Here is a 24,155-nt window from a genome sequence, read left to right on the forward strand (position 1 = left end):
TTTAAAAAAAAAGCCTTATTTTTAGATATATGCATGCTAGTTCTAGATTTTATTTTTATTTATTTGTATTATCTTTTTTCTTTTTCTTTCTTAATATACTGTAGCACTTTGAGGTTGTTTGCTCAACGTAAAGGGCTTTTTTTACAAATAAAATATATTATTATTATTATTATTATTATTATTGCTAGTTGAACTTTACAGATAACAAAAAAGGTCAGTTCGGTGAGTCCGCGTTTGTCGCCTCTCCCTGACCACATGAGGGCACCACAGACTGTGGATGCTTTTAAAAAAGGCTTAAAAACCTTTTTTTTTTTTTTTTTAAAAACCTTCTTTTTTTTAAGATACATGCATACTAGTTCTAGTTTTTAATTTGTATTTATTAGTATTATCTTTTTTTTTTTTTTTTTACATACTGTAGCACTTTGAGGTTGTTTGCTCAGCGTAAAGTGCTTTTTTTACAAATAAAATCTATTATTATTATTATTATCATTATTGCTAGTTGAACTTTACAGATCACAAAAAAGGTCAATTCGGTGAGTCCGCATTTGTCGCCTCTCCCTGACCACCTGAGGGCACCACAGACCGTGGATGCTTTTAAAAAAAGGCTTAAAAACCCTTCTTTTTTTAAAAAAAAAGCCTTATTTTTAGATATATGCATGCTAGTTCTAGATTTAATTTTTATTTATTTGTATTATCTTTTTCTTTTTCTTTCTTAATATACTGTAGCACTTTGAGGTTGTTTGCTCAACGTAAAGTGCTTTTTTTTACAAATAAAATATATTATTATTATTATTATTATTATTATTGCTAGTTGAACTTTACAGATAACAAAAAAGGTCAGTTCGGTGAGTCCGCGTTTGTCGCCTCTCCCTGACCACATGAGGGCACCACAGACTGTGGATGCTTTTAAAAAAGGCTTAAAAACCTTTATTTTTTTTAAAAAAAAACCTTTTTTTTAAGATATATGCATACTAGTTCTAGTTTTTAATTTGTATTTATTTGTATTATCATTTTTTTTAATTTTTTTTTTACACACTGTAGCACTTTGAGGTTGTTTGCTCAACGTAAAGTGCTTTTTTTACAAATAAAATCTATTATTATTGTTATCATCATTATTGCGAGTTGAACTTTACAGATCACAAAAAAGGTAAATTCGGTGAGTCCGCGTTTGTCGCCTCTCCCTGACCACCTGAGGGCACCACAGACTGTGGATGCTTTTAAAAAAGGCTTAAAAACCTTTATTTAAAAAAAAAAAAACCTTCTTTTTTTTTTAAGATATATGCATACTAGTTCTAGTTTTTAATTTGTATTTATTAGTATTATCTTTTTTTATTTTTTTTTATTTTACATACTGTAGCACTTTGAGGTTGTTTGCTCAACGTAAAGTGCTTTTTTACAAATAAAATCTATTATTGTTATTATTATCATTATTGCTAGTTGAACTTTACAGATCACAAAAAAGGTCAATTCGGTGAGTCCGCGTTTGTCGCCTCTCCCTGACCACCTGAGGGCACCACAGACTGTGTATGCTTTTAAAAAAGGCTTAAAAACCCTTCTTTTTTTCGATATATGCATACTAGTTCTACTTTTTTTTTGTATTTATTTGTATTATCTTTTTTTTTTTTTTTTTAACACACTGTAGCACTTTGAGGTTGTTTGCTCAACGTAAAGTGCTTTTTAAAAATAAAATATATTATTATTATTATTATTGCTAGTTGAACTTTACAGATCACAAAAAAGGTCAATTCGGTGAGTCCGCATTTGTCACCTCTCCCTGACCACCTGAGGGCACCACAGACCGTGGATGCTTTTAAAAAAGGCTTAAAAACCTTTCTTTTTAAAAAAGCCTTTTTCTTTTTTTTAGATATATGCATACTAGTTCTAATATTTATTTGTATTTATTTGTATTATCTTTTTTTCTTTTTTTTTTAACACACTGCAGCACTTTGAGGTTGTTTCCTCAACGTAAAGTACTTTTTACAAATAAAATCTATTATTATTATTATCATTATTGCTAGTTGAACTTTACAGATCACAAAAAAGGTCAATTCGGTGAGTCCGCGTTTGTCGCCTCTCCCTGACCACCTGAGGGCACCACAGACTGTGGATGCTTTTAAAAAAGGCTTAAAAACCCTTCTTTTTTTTTTTAAAAAAGCCTATTTTTTTTAGATATATGCGTGCTAGTTCTAGTTTTATTTTTATTTATTTGTATTATCTGTTTTCTTTTCTTTTTTAATACACTGTAGCACTTTGAGGTTGTTTGCTCAACGTAAAGTGCTTTTTACAAATCAAATCTATTAATATTATTATTATTTCTAGTTGAACTTTACAGATCACAAAAAAGGTCAATTCGGTGAGTCCGCATTTGTCGCCTCTCCCTGACCACCTGAGGGCACCACAGACCGTGGATGCTTTTAAAAAAAGGCTTAAAAACCCTTCTTTTTTTAAAAAAAAGCCTTATTTTTAGATATATGCATGCTAGTTCTAGATTTAATTTTTATTTATTTGTATTATCTTTTTTCTTTTTCTTTCTTAATATACTGTAGCACTTTGAGGTTGTTTGCTCAACGTAAAGTGCTTTTTTTTACAAATAAAATATATTATTATTATTATTATTATTATTATTGCTAGTTGAACTTTACAGATAACAAAAAAGGTCAGTTCGGTGAGTCCGCGTTTGTCGCCTCTCCCTGACCACATGAGGGCACCACAGACTGTGGATGCTTTTAAAAAAGGCTTAAAAACCTTTATTTTTTTTAAAAAAAAACCTTTTTTTTAAGATATATGCATACTAGTTCTAGTTTTTAATTTGTATTTATTTGTATTATCATTTTTTTTAATTTTTTTTTTTACACACTGTAGCACTTTGAGGTTGTTTGCTCAACGTAAAGTGCTTTTTTTACAAATAAAATCTATTATTATTGTTATCATCATTATTGCGAGTTGAACTTTACAGATCACAAAAAAGGTAAATTCGGTGAGTCCGCGTTTGTCGCCTCTCCCTGACCACCTGAGGGCACCACAGACTGTGGATGCTTTTAAAAAAGGCTTAAAAACCTTTATTTAAAAAAAAAAAAACCTTCTTTTTTTTTAAGATATATGCATACTAGTTCTAGTTTTTAATTTGTATTTATTAGTATTATCTTTTTTTATTTTTTTTTATTTTACATACTGTAGCACTTTGAGGTTGTTTGCTCAACGTAAAGTGCTTTTTTACAAATAAAATCTATTATTGTTATTATTATCATTATTGCTAGTTGAACTTTACAGATCACAAAAAAGGTCAATTCGGTGAGTCCGCGTTTGTCGCCTCTCCCTGACCACCTGAGGGCACCACAGACTGTGTATGCTTTTAAAAAAGGCTTAAAAACCCTTCTTTTTTTCGATATATGCATACTAGTTCTACTTTTTTTTTGTATTTATTTGTATTATCTTTTTTCTTTTTTTTTTAACACACTGTAGCACTTTGAGGTTGTTTGCTCAACGTAAAGTGCTTTTTAAAAATAAAATATATTATTATTATTATTATTGCTAGTTGAACTTTACAGATCACAAAAAAGGTCAATTCGGTGAGTCCGCATTTGTCACCTCTCCCTGACCACCTGAGGGCACCACAGACCGTGGATGCTTTTAAAAAAGGCTTAAAAACCTTTCTTTTTAAAAAAGCCTTTTTCTTTTTTTTAGATATATGCATACTAGTTCTAATATTTATTTGTATTTATTTGTATTATCTTTTTTTCTTTTTTTTTTTAACACACTGCAGCACTTTGAGGTTGTTTCCTCAACGTAAAGTACTTTTTACAAATAAAATCTATTATTATTATTATCATTATTGCTAGTTGAACTTTACAGATCACAAAAAAGGTCAATTCGGTGAGTCCGCGTTTGTCGCCTCTCCCTGACCACCTGAGGGCACCACAGACTGTGGATGCTTTTAAAAAAGGCTTAAAAACCCTTCTTTTTTTTTTTTAAAAAAGCCTATTTTTTTTAGATATATGCGTGCTAGTTCTAGTTTTATTTTTATTTATTTGTATTATCTGTTTTCTTTTCTTTTTTAATACACTGTAGCACTTTGAGGTTGTTTGCTCAACGTAAAGTGCTTTTTACAAATCAAATCTATTAATATTATTATTATTTCTAGTTGAACTTTACAGATCACAAAAAAGGTCAATTCGGTGAGTCCGCATTTGTCGCCTCTCCCTGACCACCTGAGGGCACCACAGACTGTGGATGCTTTTAAAAAAGGCTTAAAAACCCTTCTTTTTTTCGATATATGCATACTAGTTCTAATATTTATTTGTATTTATTTGTATTATCTTTTTTCTTCTTTTTTTTAATACACTGTAGCACTTTGAGGTTGTTTGCTCAGCGTAAAGGGCTTTTTACAAATAAAATCTATTATTATTATTATCATTATTGCTAGTTGAACTTTACAGATCACAGAAAAGGTCAATTCGGTGAGTCTGCATTTGTCGCTTCTCCCTGACCACCTGAGGGCACCACAGACTGTGTATGCTTTTAAAAAAGGCTTAAAACCCCTTTTTTTTTTTTTTTTAAAAAAGAATTATTTTTTTTTCGATATATGCATACCAGTTCTAGCTATTAGGCTGTTCTAGTTTTTGTTTTATTTTTTTATTTTTATTATCTTTTGATTTATTTATTTATTTATTTTTTGTTTTTTTAATACACTGTAGCACTTTGAGGTTGTTTACTCAATGTAAAGTGCTTTTTACAAATACAATATATTATTATTTATTATTATTATTATTACTGTGCAGCGTGACCTTATTAGGCAGAAAAAAGCCCCTTTTTGCAAACATATCAATGAAAATCCCAATGACAGAGTGTTAAAGGTTGAAAAAAAAAAAACAGTTTCAAGTGACAAAAACACCCTCTGGTGATGATTGGGCTGCCCAATTAACAAAATAGAGCGAGTTATTTCAGCCAAAGACAGGAAGTGAGAACCTTTCACAATCAAACAACCCTGCAGAGACATTCTTGGTGGCGGCAGTACCGCACATGAACACCAGAGGACGCAGTTCCATGGCAAGAAGAGGGAACTCATACTGCTGCCATAGTTTGAGCATCCTCTTGTCATTGGAAGCAGGTTTTAAAGAGGACCTACTTGCACTCCCGGTCCTCCAGGTCAAAATGTGGATTGAAGTTGATGAGGATCCGCTGGTGGGGGCCCGGGGCCGTGATCACCCACGCGCAGCGCTGGGAGGAGGCGTACGACATGGGGTACCCGGGCGAGGTGAGGTAGTTGGCGTTTGAGATGCGGACGTTACCCCCGCATTTGTCTGCGGGAGAAAAGTGCAAACTTTCAGGGGCTTCATCAAAAACATTCTTTGTAGGGATGTCCGATAATGGCTTTTTGCCGATATCCGATATGCCGATATTGTCCAATTCTTTAATTACCGAAACCGATATCAACCGATACCGATATCAACCGATATATACAGTCGTGGAATTAACACATTATTAAGCCTAATTTGGACAACCAGGTATGGTGAAGATAAGGTACTTTTTTTAAAAATGAATCAAATAAAATAAGATAAATAAATTAAAAACATTTTCTTGAATACAAAAGAAAGTAAAACAATATAAAAACAGTTACATAGAAACTAGTAATTAATGAAAAAATTAAGTGTTAAAGGTTAGTACTATTAGTGGAGCAGCAGCACGCACAATCATGTGTGCTTACGGACTGTATCCCTTGCAGACTGTATTGATATATAATGTAGGAACCAGAATATTAATAACAGAAAGAAACAACCCTTTTGTGTGAATGAGTGTAAATGGGAGAGGGAGGTTTTTTGGGTTGGTGCACTAATTGTAAGTGTATCTTGTGTTTTTTATGTGGATTAATTTAAAAAAAAAATAAAAAAAAAAAAAAAAATAACGATACTGATAATAAAAAACCGATACCGATAATTTCCGATATTACATTTTAACGTAGCTCTAATTCTTTGTTTTAGTTCCACTGCAAGGAGCACAGATAAGGAAGTGCAATAACGTGCAAAGAGGGTTGAAGGAAACGATCATTCCATTTTGAAGAATATTAGAAGGGAAATTTGGACTTAATTATAAATAAATAAATTAATTAGACTTCCTTTTTGTTGTCATTCAAATTTGAAGTCTACAGTACAGATAAATATGACATTTGGTGGCATTAGCTGGTTGTGGTGCAGGATAAGGTGCATTTACAAAAAGAAGGTGCAGATATAAATAGATTGAGTGTACATATACAGTAAATATATTGCACTTGTTGCATATGCATCCACGTTTATGGACGTATGTTATATTGTCTTTATAGTCCAGCCGGTTAATCCGTTTTCTGGGGGGGGATTATTATGATGTGTTGAACCATGCAATTGGAATTTAATGTGCAATATTTGACACCCTATGTGCAATAAGCTGTATTATCACATTGTTTACATCAGGGGTCACCAACGCGGTGCCCGCGGGCACCAGGTAGCCCGTAAGGACCAGATGAGTAGCCCGCTGGCCTGTTCTAAAAATAGCTCAAATAGCAGCACTTACCAGTGAGCTGCCTCTATTTTTTAAATTGTATTTATTTACTAGCAAGCTGGTCTCGCTTTGCCCGACATTTTTAATTTTAAGAGAGACAAAACTCAAATAGAATTTGAAAATCCAAGAAAATATTTTAAAGACTTAGTCTTCACTTGTTTAAATAAATTCATTATTTTTTTTACTTTGCTTCTTATAACTTTCAGAAAGACAATTTTAGAGAAAAAATACAACCTTAAAAATGATTTTAGGATTTTTAAACACATATACCTTTTTTACCTTTTAAATTCCTTCCTCTTCTTTCCTGACAATTTAAATCAATGCTCAAGTAAATAAATCAAAATTATTGTAAAGAATAATAAATACATTTTAATTTAATTCTTCATTTTAGCTTCTGTTTTTTCGACGAAGAATATTTGTGAAATATTTCTTCAAACTTATTATGATTAAAATTTAAAAAACATATTCTGGTAAATCTAGAAAATCTGTAGAATCAAATTTAGATCTTATTTCAAAGGCTTTTGAATTTCTTTTAAAATTTTTGTTCTGGAAAATCTAGAAGAAATAATGATTTGTCTTTGTTAGAAATATAGCTCGGTCCAATTTGTTATATATTCTAACAAAGTGCAGATTGGATTTTAACCTATTTAAAACATGTCATCAAAATTCTAAAATTAATCTTCATCAGGAAAAATTACTAATGATGTTCCATATATTATTTTTTTAATTTTTCCAAAAAGATTCGAATTAGCTAGTTTTTCTCTTCTTTTTTTCGGTTGAATTTTGAATTTTAAAGAGTCGAAATTGAAGATAAACTATGTTTCAAAATTTAATTGTCATTTTTTTTGTGTTTTCTCCTCTTTTAAACCATTCAATTAAGTGTAAATATCATTCATTATTAATAATAACATAGAGTTAAAGGTAAATTGAGCAAATTGGCTATTTCTGGCAATTTATTTAAGTGTGTATCAAACTGGTAGCCCAATTCCAACCCTAGATGCTGAGTTAACGGGAGTTAACGGGTCCCATTTTTTATAGCCTTTGGGGTTTGAACTCACGACCTACCCATCTCGGGGCGGACACTCTAACCACTACGCCACCGAAGGCGCACCTGACTCTAAGTCGCAGATATTTACGGTGTGAAGTGAGTTATTTACACAGAAAAATATTCTGTAAATGTTTATTTTACGTACCTTAATTGTTTCCAAGCGGTGCCTGCAAGGCAGCAGTAAAACGGCTGTTTAAACAAAACAGAAGACCCACAAGCTGAATAACTTGAGTTAGAATATTGTGTTTTATTGTCCTCTCTTTGCTGACGCTGCTCTTGGTAAAGTTTTTTTGTTGTTGAAGTTATCTGAATGTAAATATACTCAAAATAAACACATAAATATGACTTTTATGTCATAAAACATGCAAACTGTTTCGAGATGATTCAATATCATAACGATTGTTTATGTTTTACAGGGCTATTTTAAAAAAAAAAGTATTATATGTTTTTGCATACCGTTTTTCAAACTACACAATAAAATGATCAGAGTTTCAACAGTATTTTTGCATACAACATGATACATCACACATGCATGCATACAACATGATGCATCACACATGCATGCATACAACATGATACATCACACATGCATGCATGCATGCAACATGATGCATCACACATGCATGCATACAACATGATACATCACACATGCATGCATACAACATGATACATCACACATGCATGCATACAACATGATGCATCACACATGCATGCATACAACATGAAACATCACACATGCATGCATGCAACATGATACATCACACATGCATGCATACAACATGAAACATCATACATGCATGCATACAACATGATACATCACACATGCATGCATGCATACAACATGATGCATCACACATGCATGCATACAACATGATGCATCACACATGCATGCATACAACATGATACATCACACATGCATGCATACAACATGATACATCACACATGCATGCATACAACATGATACATCACACATGCATGCATACAACATGAAACATCATACATGCATGCATACAACATGATACATCACACATGCATGCATGCAACATGACGCATCACACATGCATGCATGCAACATGATGCATCACACATGCACACATACAACATGATACATCACACATGCATGCATACAACATGATACATCACACATGCATGCATACAACATGATGCATCACAATCTCCACTTTCTCCATTCAACATGTTGGAAAAGGAGTAGGAAGAAGCAGAGCTTATTTAATCCAACCCCTTTTCCTTAACATTATACACCTTTGTTTACTTCCTGTTCTCAGTTATTCACAATGTACTCCATAAGTAATAACATTAAATATGAATACATTATTGACATATTAGTGTCCATGCTCTATTTTTATTATGTCCTATTTTTAACTCTATGACGTGTTTTCTTGTCCTCTTTTTGCTACAAATGCCTTAATTTTTGTTATTTTTATTTATTTTTATATTTTTTTATTTATTAATCTTTTAATTTTTGTTCTTGGTCAAGTTGTGTTTGTTTTCCGAATGCAAATATACTCAAAATAAATGCACAAAAACAGAAAAATATCACTTTTATGTCATAAAACGTGCAAACTTTTCATGATGATTCAATACTATGACAATTGTTTATGTTTTGCAGGCTATTTTTTTTTAAGTATTATATGTTTTTATGCACAGTTTTTCGAAATACACAGTAAAATTATCCGAATTTCCCAGCTTATACGAGTATTTTTTTCACAATACTCCAACAAAGTATTGTGTACTGTAACTTCACATTTATATATATATATATATATATATATATATATATATATATATATATATATATATATATATATATATATATATATATATATATATATATATATATATATATATATATATATATATATATATATATATATATATATATATATATATATATATATATATATATATATATTTTATTTTATTTTTTTTTAATTTATTAATCAATCAACAAAACAATACATAACAATACCACAACAATGCAATCCAGTTTTACTAGAAAAATGTGCTTTTGGAAGGTTTGCAAACACCCTTTCTAGATATGTAAAGATGTGTATTTACAACATTAATAATATATACATACTTTGCAAATATAAAAAAAGCTTGTTGTGAAAAATGAGTTGGAATTTCACAAGAAAAAGGTCACAATTTCACAAGAAAAACATAGAATTTTGGCGGTATTATAATATAAAAGTCGTCATTTTACTCAACGCCAGTCAACATTTTTACAAGAAAAACTGAACATCTGTGCAATATTATGATAAAAGTTGGAATTTGACTCGATAACAGTCGCATTTTTACAAGAAAAGCTTAAAATTCTGACAATTTTATGAAAAGAGTCGTCATTTTACCCGACAAAAGTCACAATTTTATAAGAAAACTTTCAAATTTTTGGCAATATTATAATAATAATCAGAATTTTATTCAGCAAAATGATGACAAAAGTCATAATTTTACTCCAAAAATGTCACTATTTTACAAGAACAAAACAAAACAAAAATGGCAATAATGTGATAAAAGTCAGAATTTGATATGACAAATGTCACCATTTTGCATTAAAAAGCTATCATTTTTACATTAAAAAAATAAAATAACAATTTACCAGAATATATTGCAATATTACAGAAACAGAAAGAATATGAGAAATTGTTCCCAATTTTATACGAAAAAAGTCGACACATTGTGAGAAAAAGACTGCTTTTAGTTCATTCATATTTTTGGGGGAATTTTTGGTTTGTAATTGTTTTTTATTCTTCATTATTTACTTCAAGTTATTACAGTATGTCTCTATATACATATATATATATATATATTTTTAAATACATTTTGGCCAAATGTGGCACATTTCTATTTTTTACAAACACTTGTTATTTCATATGTTGACCAGAGGGGGAGCACTTCAAATTTGTACACAAACTTGTTATTGCATATGTTGGCCAGAGAGGGAGCGCTTCAAATGTGTACACAAACTTGTTATTTCAGTCCGTTTGGCTTATTGGAGAGCTAGCTTGCGCAGCTAGCGGGTCTTCTGTTTTGTTTGATCAGCCGTTTTACTGCCGCCTTGCAGGCACCGTTTGGAAACAGTTAAGGTATGTAAATAAACATTTACAGAATATTTTTTCTGTGTAAATAACTCACTTCACAACGTAAATATCTGCGACTTATAGTCAGGTGAGCCTAATATATGGAAAATATCGGTTTTTTTCCTCAAGTTTAGTGGGTGTGGCTTACATAAAGGTGCGCTCTATAGTCCGTAAATTACAGTAAATGGAATAAATCAAATGTGTACTGTAGAGGGCGCTGGTGCTCGTGAATATACTGAATAAGACTAATAGTCATTTGCTTTCTGGAAACACAAATATTTTGTATTATTTTTTTTTACTAAATATGACAGTAATGTTCTTAGAATCCTGAGAAAAGGAGTAGGAAGAAGCAGAGCTCATTTAATCCTACCCCAGCAGTTGCTAACACTTTTGTCCATTTATTCACATAATACTGCATAAGTAATAAGATTAAAAATGAATAAATAAATACTAAAATTGAGAAAATTGGAGGAATAAACAGGAAAAAAAATGGATTAACTGGCTGGACTATAAAGACAAAACATCCATAAACGTGCAATATATTAGTTTAGTTTAGTTTATTATTTAAAAAAACATTATTTTGATAGAGTTTTTCAATTATGAAGAGAAAATTGGAGGAATAAACAGGAAAAAAATGGATTAACTGGCTGGACTATAAAGACAAAACATCCATAAACGTGCAATATATTAGTTTAGTTTAGTTTATTATTTAAAAAAAACATTATTTTGATAGAATTTTTCAATTATGAAGTGAAAATTTGAGGAATAAACAGGAAACAAATGGATTAACTGGCTGGACTATGAAGACAAAACATCTATAAACGTGCAATATATTAGTTTAGTTTAGTTTATTATTTTAAAAAACATTATTTTGATAGTTTTCCAATTATGAGGAGAAAATTGGAGGAATAAACAGGAAAAAAAATGGATTAACTGGCTGGACTATAAAGAAAAAACATCCATAAACGTGCAATATATTAGTTTAGTTTAGTTTATTATTTAAAAAAAACATTATTTTGATAGAATTTTTCAATTATGAAGTGAAAATTTGAGGAATAAACAGGAAAAAAATGGATTAACAGGCTGGACTATGAAGACAAAACATCCATAAACGTGCAATATATTAGTTTAGTTTAGTTTATTATTTTAAAAAACATTATTTTGATAGAGTTTTCCAATTATGAGGAGAAAATTGGAGGAATAAACAGGAAAAAAACGGATTAACTGGCTGGACTATAAAGACAAAACATCCATAAACATGCAATATATTAGATTAGTTTAGTTTATTATTTTAAAAAACATTATTTTGATAGAGTTTTTAAATTATGAGGAGAAAATTGGAGGAATAACCAGGAAAAAAATGGATTAACTGGCTGGACTATAAAGACAAAACATCCATGAACGTGCAATATATTAGTTTAGTTTAGTTTATTATTTTAAAAAACATTATTTTGATAGAGTTTTTCAATTATGAGGAGAAAATTGGAGGAATAATGAGGAACAAATGGATTAACTGGCTGGACTATAAAGACAATACATCCATAAATGTGCAATATATTAGTTTAGTTTAGTTTATTATTTGAAAAAAACATTATTTTGATAGAATTTTTCAATTATGAAGTGAAAATTTGAGGAATAACCAGGAAAAAAATGTATTAACTGGCTGGACTATAAAGACAAAACATCCATAAACGTGAAATATATTAGTTTAGTTTAGTTTATTATTTTAAAAAACCTTATTTTGATAGAGTTTTTCAAATATGAGGAGAAAATTGGAGGAATAACCAGGAAAAAATGGATTAACTGGCTGGACTATGAAGACAAAACATCCATAAACGTGCAATATATTAGTTTAGTTCAGTTTATTATTTCTTCGGTCAGTGGTCAACAACAATAAACAAACCGTTTTACACACGGTGTGTTCACGGACCGTGGGATAAATGACCACCATAACAGACCAACAATACACATACACATGACTATTTACGATTATTATTATTTACGGAGTATATTGTGAAGGCCTTGAGAACGGGAAGTGAACAAAAGTGCTAGCAGTTGCTACGTAAAAGGAAAAAAAGGGGGGTAGGAATAAATAAGCTCTGCTTCTTCCTACTTCTTTTCGAACACGTTCGGAAAAAGAGAAACTGGAAATTGCGACGTACGAATGTTGGAAATACACTCATGAATTGAACGGAAAGGGTTTAGGCTGAAGTCGAGCACTTATTGCGCTTAACCTTATAAACAATGTCGAATAACAGCTTCCAAAAATTAGGAAATGTCCTTTTTTGCGCAACATATTATAAATACACTTTTTACACAACATAAACACAACATAAAGACATGTGAAATATCCTTGTTAGTTCAACGTTTGTACCAATTATATACTATTTACTAACAATTATACTTCCATTATTATTTATATCCCATAACATTGATTATAGTATTAACTACTGTGTTGATTCAAGACATTGGGCTTAAAGTGTTTTTTAAATGTTTGAATGGAACTGGAACATTTTAAGGTATCATCCAAGCTATTCAGGCCCGGCCCTAACCAATCTGGCGCCCTAGGCAAGATTTTAGGTGGCTAAAAAGCCAGGTTACTATCACATTCTGTAACAGACAAATAATTTCATGTAGGCTAACGTTACCTACCTGCTACCTCTGTCTTTTTCTCGTTTCTCCTCTTCTTTTCTCTTTTTTCTTCCCTGGGCACCTGACAGTTTTGGCCGTTTTGACATCTTGTGTTGATTTTTTGATGTGGTGACGTCCAAAAAGAGTCACGATACGGGAAGGGAGGGGGCGCACCGTGCCGGGGGAGGGGGGGGCGTAATGTTGTAACAAATAATATTTCTATTAAATAGGCTTTACTTTGCATTTTAATTAACGTGGGATTATTTTATGTACTTAGAAATAATAGTACCAACTTTTTTTCCCCCCCTCTAACATTTGTGGCACTGGCGTGGCGCCCCCTGATGGACGGCGCCCTTAGCATTTGCCTATACGGCCTATGCCACGGGCCGGCCCTGAAGCTATTAATCTGTACAGTAAACTATTTATATCCGCACCTTCTTTTGTAAATGCACCTTATTGATCTTTCATCCTGCGCTGCAACCAGCTAATGCCACCAAAAATGTTCATATCTGTACTGTAAAGTCCACATTTGAATGACAAACAACGGGAAGTAGTCGCCTTGCAGACCGCATAAAGGGATTATTGAGGAAGGTAACAAGACGTCTCACACTCACCGTTTTTGAACGCCAGAACCACTGAGAGCGTCCCCGTCAACAGGGTCAAGACTAATCCACAATGCATCCTCGGTGCGTTCTCCACCAGAAAAAAACAAAAAGTATAAAAAGAAATCCGTAGATAAACTCCTCCAGAAGCATGGGGGGGTAAAAAAAAACTGTTTTTTCAGGTCTGCGGCATCCGGTTTCCGCTCGCAATTGCCCACTGCGCGCTTCTCCCCATCGCCCGGGCAAGCCGTGTCCTCTCCTCCCGTGAGTGATAGGCACCGAGACAGGACCCACTCCCACTCCCACGTCCTTCTTTGCGTCAACGGAGGAGCTGCACGCGGGAGGCAACCACGAGCTGTGGGGAGGAGAGACAGGTTCAGGCGCGCTCTTTCCCACTCCAAGGGGGGGAAATAATCACCTTAAATGATAACGTATCCTCTTTTACATGATCAATATGTAGTTTTGCAGTGATCAATATGTTATTTTACAGTGATCGATATGTTACACGCCACGCAAGTCTTTTTAAACCTCCAAAAAAGTGTCTTTTCTGGTAAAAGCTGCGCTGTGGAATGAGATATAACCCACTCTCCCTTTCTTGGGGGGGGGGGGGAAATCACCTTAAATGATAACTTCTCCTCTTTTACAGTGATCAATATGTTATTTTACAGTGATCAATATGTTGCACGCCACGCAAGTCTTTTTAAACCTCCAAAAAAGTGTCTTTTTTCTGCGCTGTGGGATGAGATATACCCCACTCTCCCTTTCTTAGGGGGGAAAAATCACCTTAAATGATAACTTATCCTCTTTTACAGTGATCAATATGTTATTTTACAGTGATCGATATGTTACACGCCACGCAAGTCTTTTTAAACCTCCAAAAAAGTGTCTTTCTGCGTAAAAGCTGCGCTATGGAATGAGATATACCCCACTCTCCCTTTCTTAGGGGGGGAAAAATCACCTTAAATGATAACTTCTCCTCTTTTATAGTGATCAATATGTTATTTTACAGTGATCGATATGTTACACGCCACGCAAGTCTTTTTAAACCTCCAAAAAAGTGGCGTTTTTTCGCGTAAAAGCTGCGCTGTGGAATGAGATATACCCCACTCTCCCTTTCTTAAGGGGAAAAACTCACCTTAAATGATAACTTCTCCTCTTTTACAGTGATCAATATGTTATTTTACAGTGATCAATATGTTGCACGCCACGCAAGTCTTTTTAAACCTCCAAAAAAGTGTCTTTTTTCTGCGCTGTGGAATGAGATATACCCCACTCTCCCTTTCTTAGGGGGAAAATCACCTTAAATGATAACTTCTCCTCTTTTACAGTGATCAATATGTTATTTTACAGTAATCAATATGTTGCACGCCACGCAAGTCTTTTTAAACCTCCAAAAAAAGTGTATTTTCTTGTAAAAGCTGCGCTGTGGAATGATATATACCCCACTCTCCCTTTCTTAGGGGGGAAAAAATCACCTTAAATGATAACTTCTCCTCTTTTGCAGTGATCAATATGTTATTTTACAGTGATCAATATGTTGCACGCCACGCAAGTCTTTTTAAACCTCCAAAAAAGTGGCTTTCTGTGTAAAAGCTGCGCTGTGGAATGAGATATACCCCACTCTCCCTTTCTTAGGGGGAAAAACTCACCTTAAATGATAACTTATCCTCTTTTATAGTGATCAATATGTTATTTTACAGTGATCAATATGTTACACGCCACGCAGGTCTTTTTAAACCTCCAAAAAAGTGTCTTTTTTCTGCGCTGTGGAATGAGACATACCCCACTCTCCCTTTCTTAGGGGGAAAAAATCACCTTAAATGATAACTTCTCCTCTTTTACAGTGATCAATATGTTATTTTACAGTGATCAATATGTTACACGCCACGCAAGTCTTCTTAAACCTCCAAAAAAGTGTCTTTTCTGGTAAAAGCTGCGCTGTGGAATGAGATATACCCCACTCTCCCTTTCTTAGGGGGGAAAAATCACCTTAAATGATAACTTCTCCTCTTTTACATGATCAATATGTTGTTTTGCAGTGATCAATATGTTATTTTACAGTGATCGATATGTTGCACGCCACGCAAGTCTTTTTAAACCTCCAAAAAAGTGTCTTTTCTGGTAAAAGCTGCGCTGTGGAATGAGATATACCCCACTCTCCCTTTCTTAGGGGGAAAAACTCACCTTAAATGATAACTTATCCTCTTTTATAGTGATCAATATGTTATTTTACAGTGATCGATATGTTGCACACCACGCAAGTCTTTTTAAACCTCCAAAAAAGTGTCTTACTGCGTAAAAGCTGCGCTGTGGAATGAGATATACCCCACTCTCCCTTTCTTAGGGGGAAAAAAATCACTTTAAATGATAACTTCTCCTCTTTTACAGTGATCAATATGTTATTTTACAGTGATCGATATGTTACACGCCACGCAGGTCTTTTTAAACCTCCAAAAAAGTGTCTTTTTTCTGCGCTGTGGAATGAGATATGCCCCACTCTCCCTTTCTAAGGGGGGGGGGGGAAATCACCTTAAATGATAACTTCTCCTCTTTTATAGTGATCAATATGTTATTTTACAGTGATCAATATGTTACACGCCACGCAAGTCTTTTTAAACCTCCAAAAAAGTGGTTTTTTTCCGCATAAAAGCTGCGCTGTGGAATGAGATATACCCCACTCTCCCTTTCTTAGGGGGTGAAAAATCACCTTAAATGATAACTTATCCTCTTTTACAGTGATCAATATGTTATTTTACAGTGATCGATATGTTGCACGCCACGCAAGTCTTTTTAAACCTCCAAAAAAGTGTCTTTTTTCTGCGCTGTGGAATGAGATATACCCCACTCTCCCTTTCTTAGGGGGGAAACTCACCTAAAATGATAACTCATCCTCTTTTATAGTGATCAATATGTTTTTTTTACAGTGATCGATATGTTACACGCCACGCAAGTCTTTTTAAACCTCCAAAAAAGTGGCGTTTTTTCGCGTAAAAGCTGCGCTGTGGAATGAGATATACCCCACTCTCCCTTTCTTAAGGGGAAAAAATCACCTTAAATGATAACTTCTCCTCTTTTACAGTGATCAATATGTTATTTTACAGTGATCAATATGTTACACGCCACGCAAGTCTTTTTAAACCTCCAAAAAAGTGTATTTTCTGCGTAAAAGCTGCGCTATGGAATGAGAATCACGAGATAACCACTCTCCCTTTCTTATAAGAACACTTTACGCCACAAAATGAAGAATATTGCCGCATTTTTTTTTTTAAATGCATCTCAAATCCATCCATTTCTTACCGCTTGTCCTTTAAATATAGCCCAAAATGACACTGTTGCAGGCGCAATTTGCACTCTTGGTGCGCGGAAACGTGCACAAAGAACGTAATTCAATCCGTACAAGCAGAATAGTGTTAAAGAAAAAGCAAAATTACAGAGAAAAATGTGTTTTTATGTCGTTTAAAAAGTATTAAATGTCATAATAATAATAATAGAAGAAATAAAAATGGTCACCTGTGTTCGAGGCGCATTCATCCAGCGCACCACTTTGTTCCAATTTATGCAAAAAAAGGTGAATTTTCTCCCAAAAAAGGTGAAAAAAGGACTTAATTCACTCCCTCGCTTGCTTTTCTTGGTTTACTCCGAAAGACAAGCACCGTGGATTCGGCTTGAGTGACGTAGAAGACCACCGCAGCCCCCCGGGGTTCCGTGCCTCTCTTCCCCGCATTCAGACGCGCTCCGGCGGGGAGGACTTCTCCGGATCTCCCGCTCCTTTTTTTTTTTTTTTTTTTTTCCACAAAAAGAGTCCCGAAAAAGGTTCAGGACGTATTCGTTAAAAATGGGGAGAACAAAAAAAAAAAAAAAAAAAAAAGATAGTGATAAGTCCTCGGCGACGTGAGAAAAAGCTCCAAGTTTGCTCCGCGTCTGCCTGCGCGGGTGCTGCGTGCGCACTGACGGACACGCCGTGGGTTTGAGTCCCGGCCAGCATCGCACACCCCTTTTTAGCAGGGGCGGCGCGCACACGCACACGCGTGGGGGCGCGTCGGCTCGCCCAATGCGGAGCATTAATAGGCAGGAGAAAGATGTTCTGAGGGCTCTTTGTAGCAGGGGTGTCCAAAGTCGGGCCCCGGGGCCACTTGGGGGCCACAACGCGTAGATTTTTTAAATTAAAATGTAAAAAAAATATGGTAAATTGCAATAATTTCACGTTGTATGTTACTGTGAATGGAAAAACAGTACTGATGTTTTTATGGTAAAAAAAAAAAAAAAAAAAGGAAGCTCAGTCGCCAGAATTTGACTGTAAAATTGAAAAAAATCCCTGCATTTTTACAGTAAAATTTTGGCACCTGAGCTGCCAGTTTGTTTTTTTACTCCAAGTCAACAACTACATTTTTCGGTCTATTAATGTATTTTTATTTTGTTACCTGTAAAGTTGTCATTCGTTTTTTTTACTGTAAATAAAATAAATTGCATTTTTACAGTAACATTTTGGCACCTGAGCTGCCATTTTTTATTTTTTTTTATTTTTTACCGCAAGTCAACAACTACATTTTTCGGTCTATTAATGTATTTTTATTTTAATACCTGTAAAGTTTAAAATCGTTTTTTTTTAGCTTAAATTGAAAAAAAAAATTTTTTACAGTAACATTTTGGCACCTGAGCTGACTTTTTTTTTTTTTCTTTTTTTTTTTTTTTACTGCAAGTTAACAACTACATTTTCAGTCTATTAATGTATTTTTATTTTGTTACCTGTAAAGTTTACATTCGTTTTTTTACTGTAAATAAAATAAATTGCATTTTTACAGTAACATTTTGGCACCTGAGCTGCCATTTTTAATTTATTTTATTTTATTTTTTAACCGCAAGTCAACAACTAAATTTTTCGGTCTATTAATGTATTTTTACTTTAATAGCTGTAAAGTTTAAAATCGTTTTTTTAGTTTAAATTAAAAAAAAAAAAACATTTTTACAGTAACATTTTGGCACCTGAGCTGCCATTTTTTAAATTTATTTTTATTTTATTTTTTACTGCAAGTCAACAACTAGATTTTTTGGTGTATTAGTGTATTTTTATTTTATTACCTGTAAAGTTTACATTTTTTTTACTCTAAATTTAAAAAAAATTGCATTTTTACAGTAAAATTTTGGCACTTGAGCTGCCAGTTTTTTTGTTTATTTACAGCAAGTCAACAACTAGATTTTTCGGTGAATTACTGTATTTTTATTTTATTACCTGTAAAGTTTACATTTGTTTTTTTACTGTTAATTTAAAAAACTGTATTTTTACAGTAACTTTTTGGCAACGCGTGGGGGCGCGTCGGCTCGCCCAATGCGGAGCATTAATAGGCAGGAGAAAGATGTTCTGAGGGCTCTTTGTAGCAGGGGTGTCCAAAGTCGGGCCCCGGGGCCACTTGGGGGCCACAACGCGTTTCTTCTAAGTGTCAACGTGGTTTTCACTGAGGGCCACATGGCAGTTATGTTTGGCCCCAGAGTAATTTTATTATTATTAGTGATATTATTACACAATTTTTAATGCATTTTATTAGTAGATTTTTTTAAATTAAAATGTAAAAAAAATATGGTAAATTGCAATAATTTCACCTCAAAATGTAGTGTACGTTACTGTGAATGGAAAAACAGTATTGTTGTTTTTATGGTATAAAAAAAAAAAAAAAGGAAGCTCAGTTGCCAGAATTTGACTGTAAAATTGAAAAAAGCCCTGCATTTTTACAGTAAAATTTTGGCACCTGAGCAGCCAGTTTGTTTTTTTACTGTAAATTTAAAAAACTGAATTTTTACAGTAAAATTTTGGCACCTGAGCAGCCAGTTTGTTTTTTTACTGTAAATAAAAAAAACAGAATTTTTACAGTAACATTTTGGCACCTGAGCTGCCAGTTTGTTTTTTTACTGTAAATAAAAAAAACTTAATTTTTACAGTAACATTTTGGCACCTGAGCTGCCAGTTCTTTTTTTTTTTACTGTAAATCAAAAAAACTTAATTTTTACAGTAAAATTTTGGCACCTGAGCAGCCAGTTTGTTTTTTTACTGTAAATAAAAAGACTGAATTTTTACAGTAACATTTTGGCACCTGAGCTGCCAGTTTTTTTTGTTTTTTATACCGCAAGTCAAAAACTAGATTGTTTGGTGTATTACTTTATTTTTATTTTATTACCTGTAAAATGTACATTAGTTATTTTACTGTAAATAAAAAAACTGAATTTTTACAGTAACATTTTGGCACCTGAGCTGCCATTTTTTTTTGTTTTTTTTTACCGCAAGTCAACAACTGTGGATTTTTGGGTGTATTACTGTATTTTTATTTTATTACCTGTAAAGTTTACACTTTTTTACTGAAAATGAAAAAAAAAAAACATTTTTACAGTAACATTTTGGCACCTGAGCTGCCAGTTGTTTTTTTTTGTTTTGTTTGTTTTTTTTACCGCAAATCAACAACTGTAGATTTTTCAGTGTATTACTGTATTTTTATTTTATTACCTGTAAAGTTTACATTAGTTTTTTTTACTGTAAATTTAAAAAATGGCATTATTACAGTAAAATTTTGGCACCTCAGCTGTCAGATTTATTTTTTTGTTAGTTTTTTTTTACCAGACGAAAACAACTAGGTTTTTCTGTGTTTTACTGTATTTTTATTTTATTACCTGTAAAATGTGCATTTGTTTTTTTACTGTAAATAAAAAAAATGCATTTTTACAGTAACATTTTAGCACCTGAGCTGCCAGTTTGAGGGTTTTTTTGACCACAAGTCAACAACTGTGGATTTTTGTGTGTATTACTGTATTTTTATTTTTTTACCTGTACATTTTTTTTTAAATTTTTTTTTTACTGTAAATTAAAAATATTGCATTTTTACAGTAACATTTTGGCACCCGAGCTGCAATTTAATTTTTTTTACATTTTTTACCTCAAGTCAAAAACTAGATTTTTCGGTGTATTACTGTATTTTTATTTTATTACCTGTAAAATTTACTTTTAAAAAAAATTGAAATAAAAAAAAACTTTTTTACAGTAAAATTTTGGCACCTGAGCTGCCAGTTGTTGTTTTTTAATTTTTGTTTTGTTTTGTTTTTACCGCAAATCAACAACTGTAAATATTTCGGTGTATTACTGTATTTGTAATTTATTACCTGTAAAATTAAATTATTTTTTTTTACTGTAAATTAAAAAAAATGAATTTTTACAGTACATTTTTGTCACCTGAGCTGCCAGTTTGTTTGTTTATTTACCGCAAGTCAACAACTACATTTTTCGGTGAATTACTGTATTTTGGACAACATAAAGACAACATTAAAATACAGTAGCCTAGTAGGCCTAAGTATTCATTAAGTAGCATCATAACGACCAGCATTAAAACACAGTAGTGTAGTAGACCTAAGTAGTCATTAAAACAAGGCAGAGGTTTTATTTAACATGAATATTTGATATTTTTGGCCACTGTAACATCACACACAGTTTGAACAGTAACACTGTGTTTGTATCCAGGGACACAAAACACAACTTTAATCGAGTAATTCTTGTACGCACCACTAGATGGAGCCAGTGTAGCACAGTGTGAGAATCCCTGGTCTAATATTGTCGTAGGGCCAACATATGTTAAACACTTTCACACCATTTTAAGCTGCTTTTGAAATGTAAACGTTGTCTAAAATGATGTCATTGACTGCAAGAGAGTGAAGTAATGATCCTGACAGCCTGTAGGGGGCGTGAGAGCAGTGAGCTGCACAGCTGCTCTGCAGACACGCCTGCAAGCAGAGGAACATTTCTGGCTGCAGCTTACAGACGACATCCTGGAGCAGTCGTGACGGGACTAGACACCCGTCCACAGTCTAGTCTGTGACTTGTGAGCCAGGACTAGACACCCGTCAACTGTCTAGTCTGTGACCTGTGAGCCAGGACTAGACACCCGTCAACATTCTAGTCTGTGACCTGTGAGCCAGGACTAGACACCCGTCCACAGTCTAGTCTGTGACCTGTGAGCCAGGACTAGACACCCGTCCACTGTCTAGTCTGTGACCTGTGAGCCAGGACTAGACACCCGTCCACAGTCTAGTCTGTGACCTGTGAGCCAGGACTAGACACCCGTCCACAGTCTAGTCTGTGACCTGTGAGCCAGGACTAGACACCCGTCAACATTCTAGTCTGTGACCTGTGAGCCAGGACTAGACACCCGTCCACAGTCTAGTCTGTGACCTGTGAGCCAGGACTAGACACCCGTCAACATTCTAGTCTGTGACCTGTGAGCCAGGACTAGACACCCGTCCACAGTCTAGTCTGTGACCTGTGAGCCAGGACTAGACACCCGTCAACATTCTAGTCTGTGACCTGTGAGCCAGGACTAGACACCCGTCAACATTCTAGTCTGTGACCTGTGAGCCAGGACTAGACACCCGTCAACAGTCTAGTCTGTGACCTGTGAGCCAGGACTAGACACCCGTCAACATTCTAGTCTGTGACCTGTGAGCCAGGACTAGACACCCGTCCACAGTCTAGTCTGTGACCTGTGAGCCAGGACTAGACACCCGTCCACTGTCTAGTCTGTGACCTGTGAGCCAGGACTAGACACCCGTCCACAGTCTAGTCTGTGACCTGTGAGCCAGGACTAGACACCCGTCCACAGTCTAGTCTGTGACCTGTGAGCCAGGACTAGACACCCGTCAACATTCTAGTCTGTGACCTGTGAGCCAGGACTAGACACCCGTCCACAGTCTAGTCTGTGACCTGTGAGCCAGGACTAGACACCCGTCCACAGTCTAGTCTGTGACCTGTGAGCCAGGACTAGACACCCGTACATGCATACTGTAAACACCTACTAGTCCATTCTCATGTACACATAATGTTTATATTTGTTTATCCATTCACATAAAGTACATGCACACTGTAAACACCTACGAGTCCATTCTCATGTAAAATAATGTTTATATTTGTTTATCCAGTCACATACATTGCATGCATACTGTAAACACCTACTAGTTCATTCTCATGCAAAATAATGTCTATATATTTGTTTATCCATTCACATACAGTGCATGCATACTGTAAACACCTACGAGTCCATTCTCATGTAAAATAATGTTTATATTTGTTTATCCAGTCACATACATTGCATGCATACTGTAAACACCTACTAGTTCATTCTCATGCAAAATAATGTCTATATATTTGTTTATCCATTCACATACAGTACATGCATACTGTAAACACCTACTAGTCCATTCTCATGCAAAATAATGTTTATATTTGTTTATCCATTCACATCAGTGCATGCATACTGTAAACACCTACGAGTCCATTCTCATGCAAAATAATGTTTATATTTGTTTATCCATTCACATACAGTGCATGCATACTGTAAACACCTACGAGTCCATTCTCATGTAAAATAATGTTTATATTTGTTTATCCATTCACATACAGTACATGCATACTGTAAACACCTACTAGTCCATTCTCATTTACACATAATGTTTATATTTGTTTATCCATTCACATACAGTACATGCATACTGTAAACACCTACTACCCCGTTCTCATGTAAAATAATGTTTATATTTGTTTATCCATTCACATACAGTACATGCATACTGTAAACACCTACTAGTCCGTTCTCATGCAAAATAATGTTTATATTTGTTTATCCATTCACATACAGTACATGCATACTGTAAACACCTACTAGTCCATTCTCACGTAAAATAATGTTTATATTTGTTTATCCATTCACATACAGTACATGCATACTGTAAACACCTACTAGTCCATTCTCATTTACACATAATGTTTATATTTGTTTATCCATTCACATACAGTACATGCATACTGTAAACACCTACTACCCCGTTCTCATGTAAAATAATGTTTATATTTGTTTATCCATTCACATACAGTACATGCATACTGTAAACACCTACTAGTCCGTTCTCATGCAAAATAATGTTTATATTTGTTTATCCATTCACATACAGTACATGCATACTGTAAACACCTACTAGTCCATTCTCATGTAAAATAATGTTTATATTTGTTTATCCATTCACATACAGTACATGCATACTGTAAACACCTACTAGTCCATTCTCATGTAAAATAATGTTTATATTTGTTTATCCATTCACATACAGTACATGCATACTGTAAACACCTACTAGTCTATTCTCATGTAAAATAATGTTTATATTTGTTTATCCATTCACATACAGTACATGCATACTGTAAACACCTACTAGTCC

At 33.7% G+C, this 24,155-nt stretch overlaps 1 protein-coding gene across 1 annotated transcript in view; it reads right to left on the reverse strand.

The window, feature by feature from the left end:
- The window catches only part of LOC133629693 (neuropilin-1a-like), a 180,768-nt gene extending 162,835 nt beyond the window's left edge, over positions 1-17,933 (reverse strand). Inside the window, 3 exon segments of the mRNA XM_062020593.1 lie at positions 5,126-5,300; positions 13,926-14,268; positions 17,424-17,933. Coding sequence (XP_061876577.1) covers positions 5,126-5,300; positions 13,926-13,992 — 242 coding nt within the window. The 5' untranslated portion in view covers positions 13,993-14,268; positions 17,424-17,933.
- Between the last annotated feature and the right edge of the window lie 6,222 nt (positions 17,934-24,155).

The sequence above is a fragment of the Entelurus aequoreus genome, linkage group LG15, assembly GCF_033978785.1.
Source record: "Entelurus aequoreus isolate RoL-2023_Sb linkage group LG15, RoL_Eaeq_v1.1, whole genome shotgun sequence".
In the NCBI taxonomy this organism is placed as follows: domain Eukaryota; kingdom Metazoa; phylum Chordata; class Actinopteri; order Syngnathiformes; family Syngnathidae; genus Entelurus; species Entelurus aequoreus.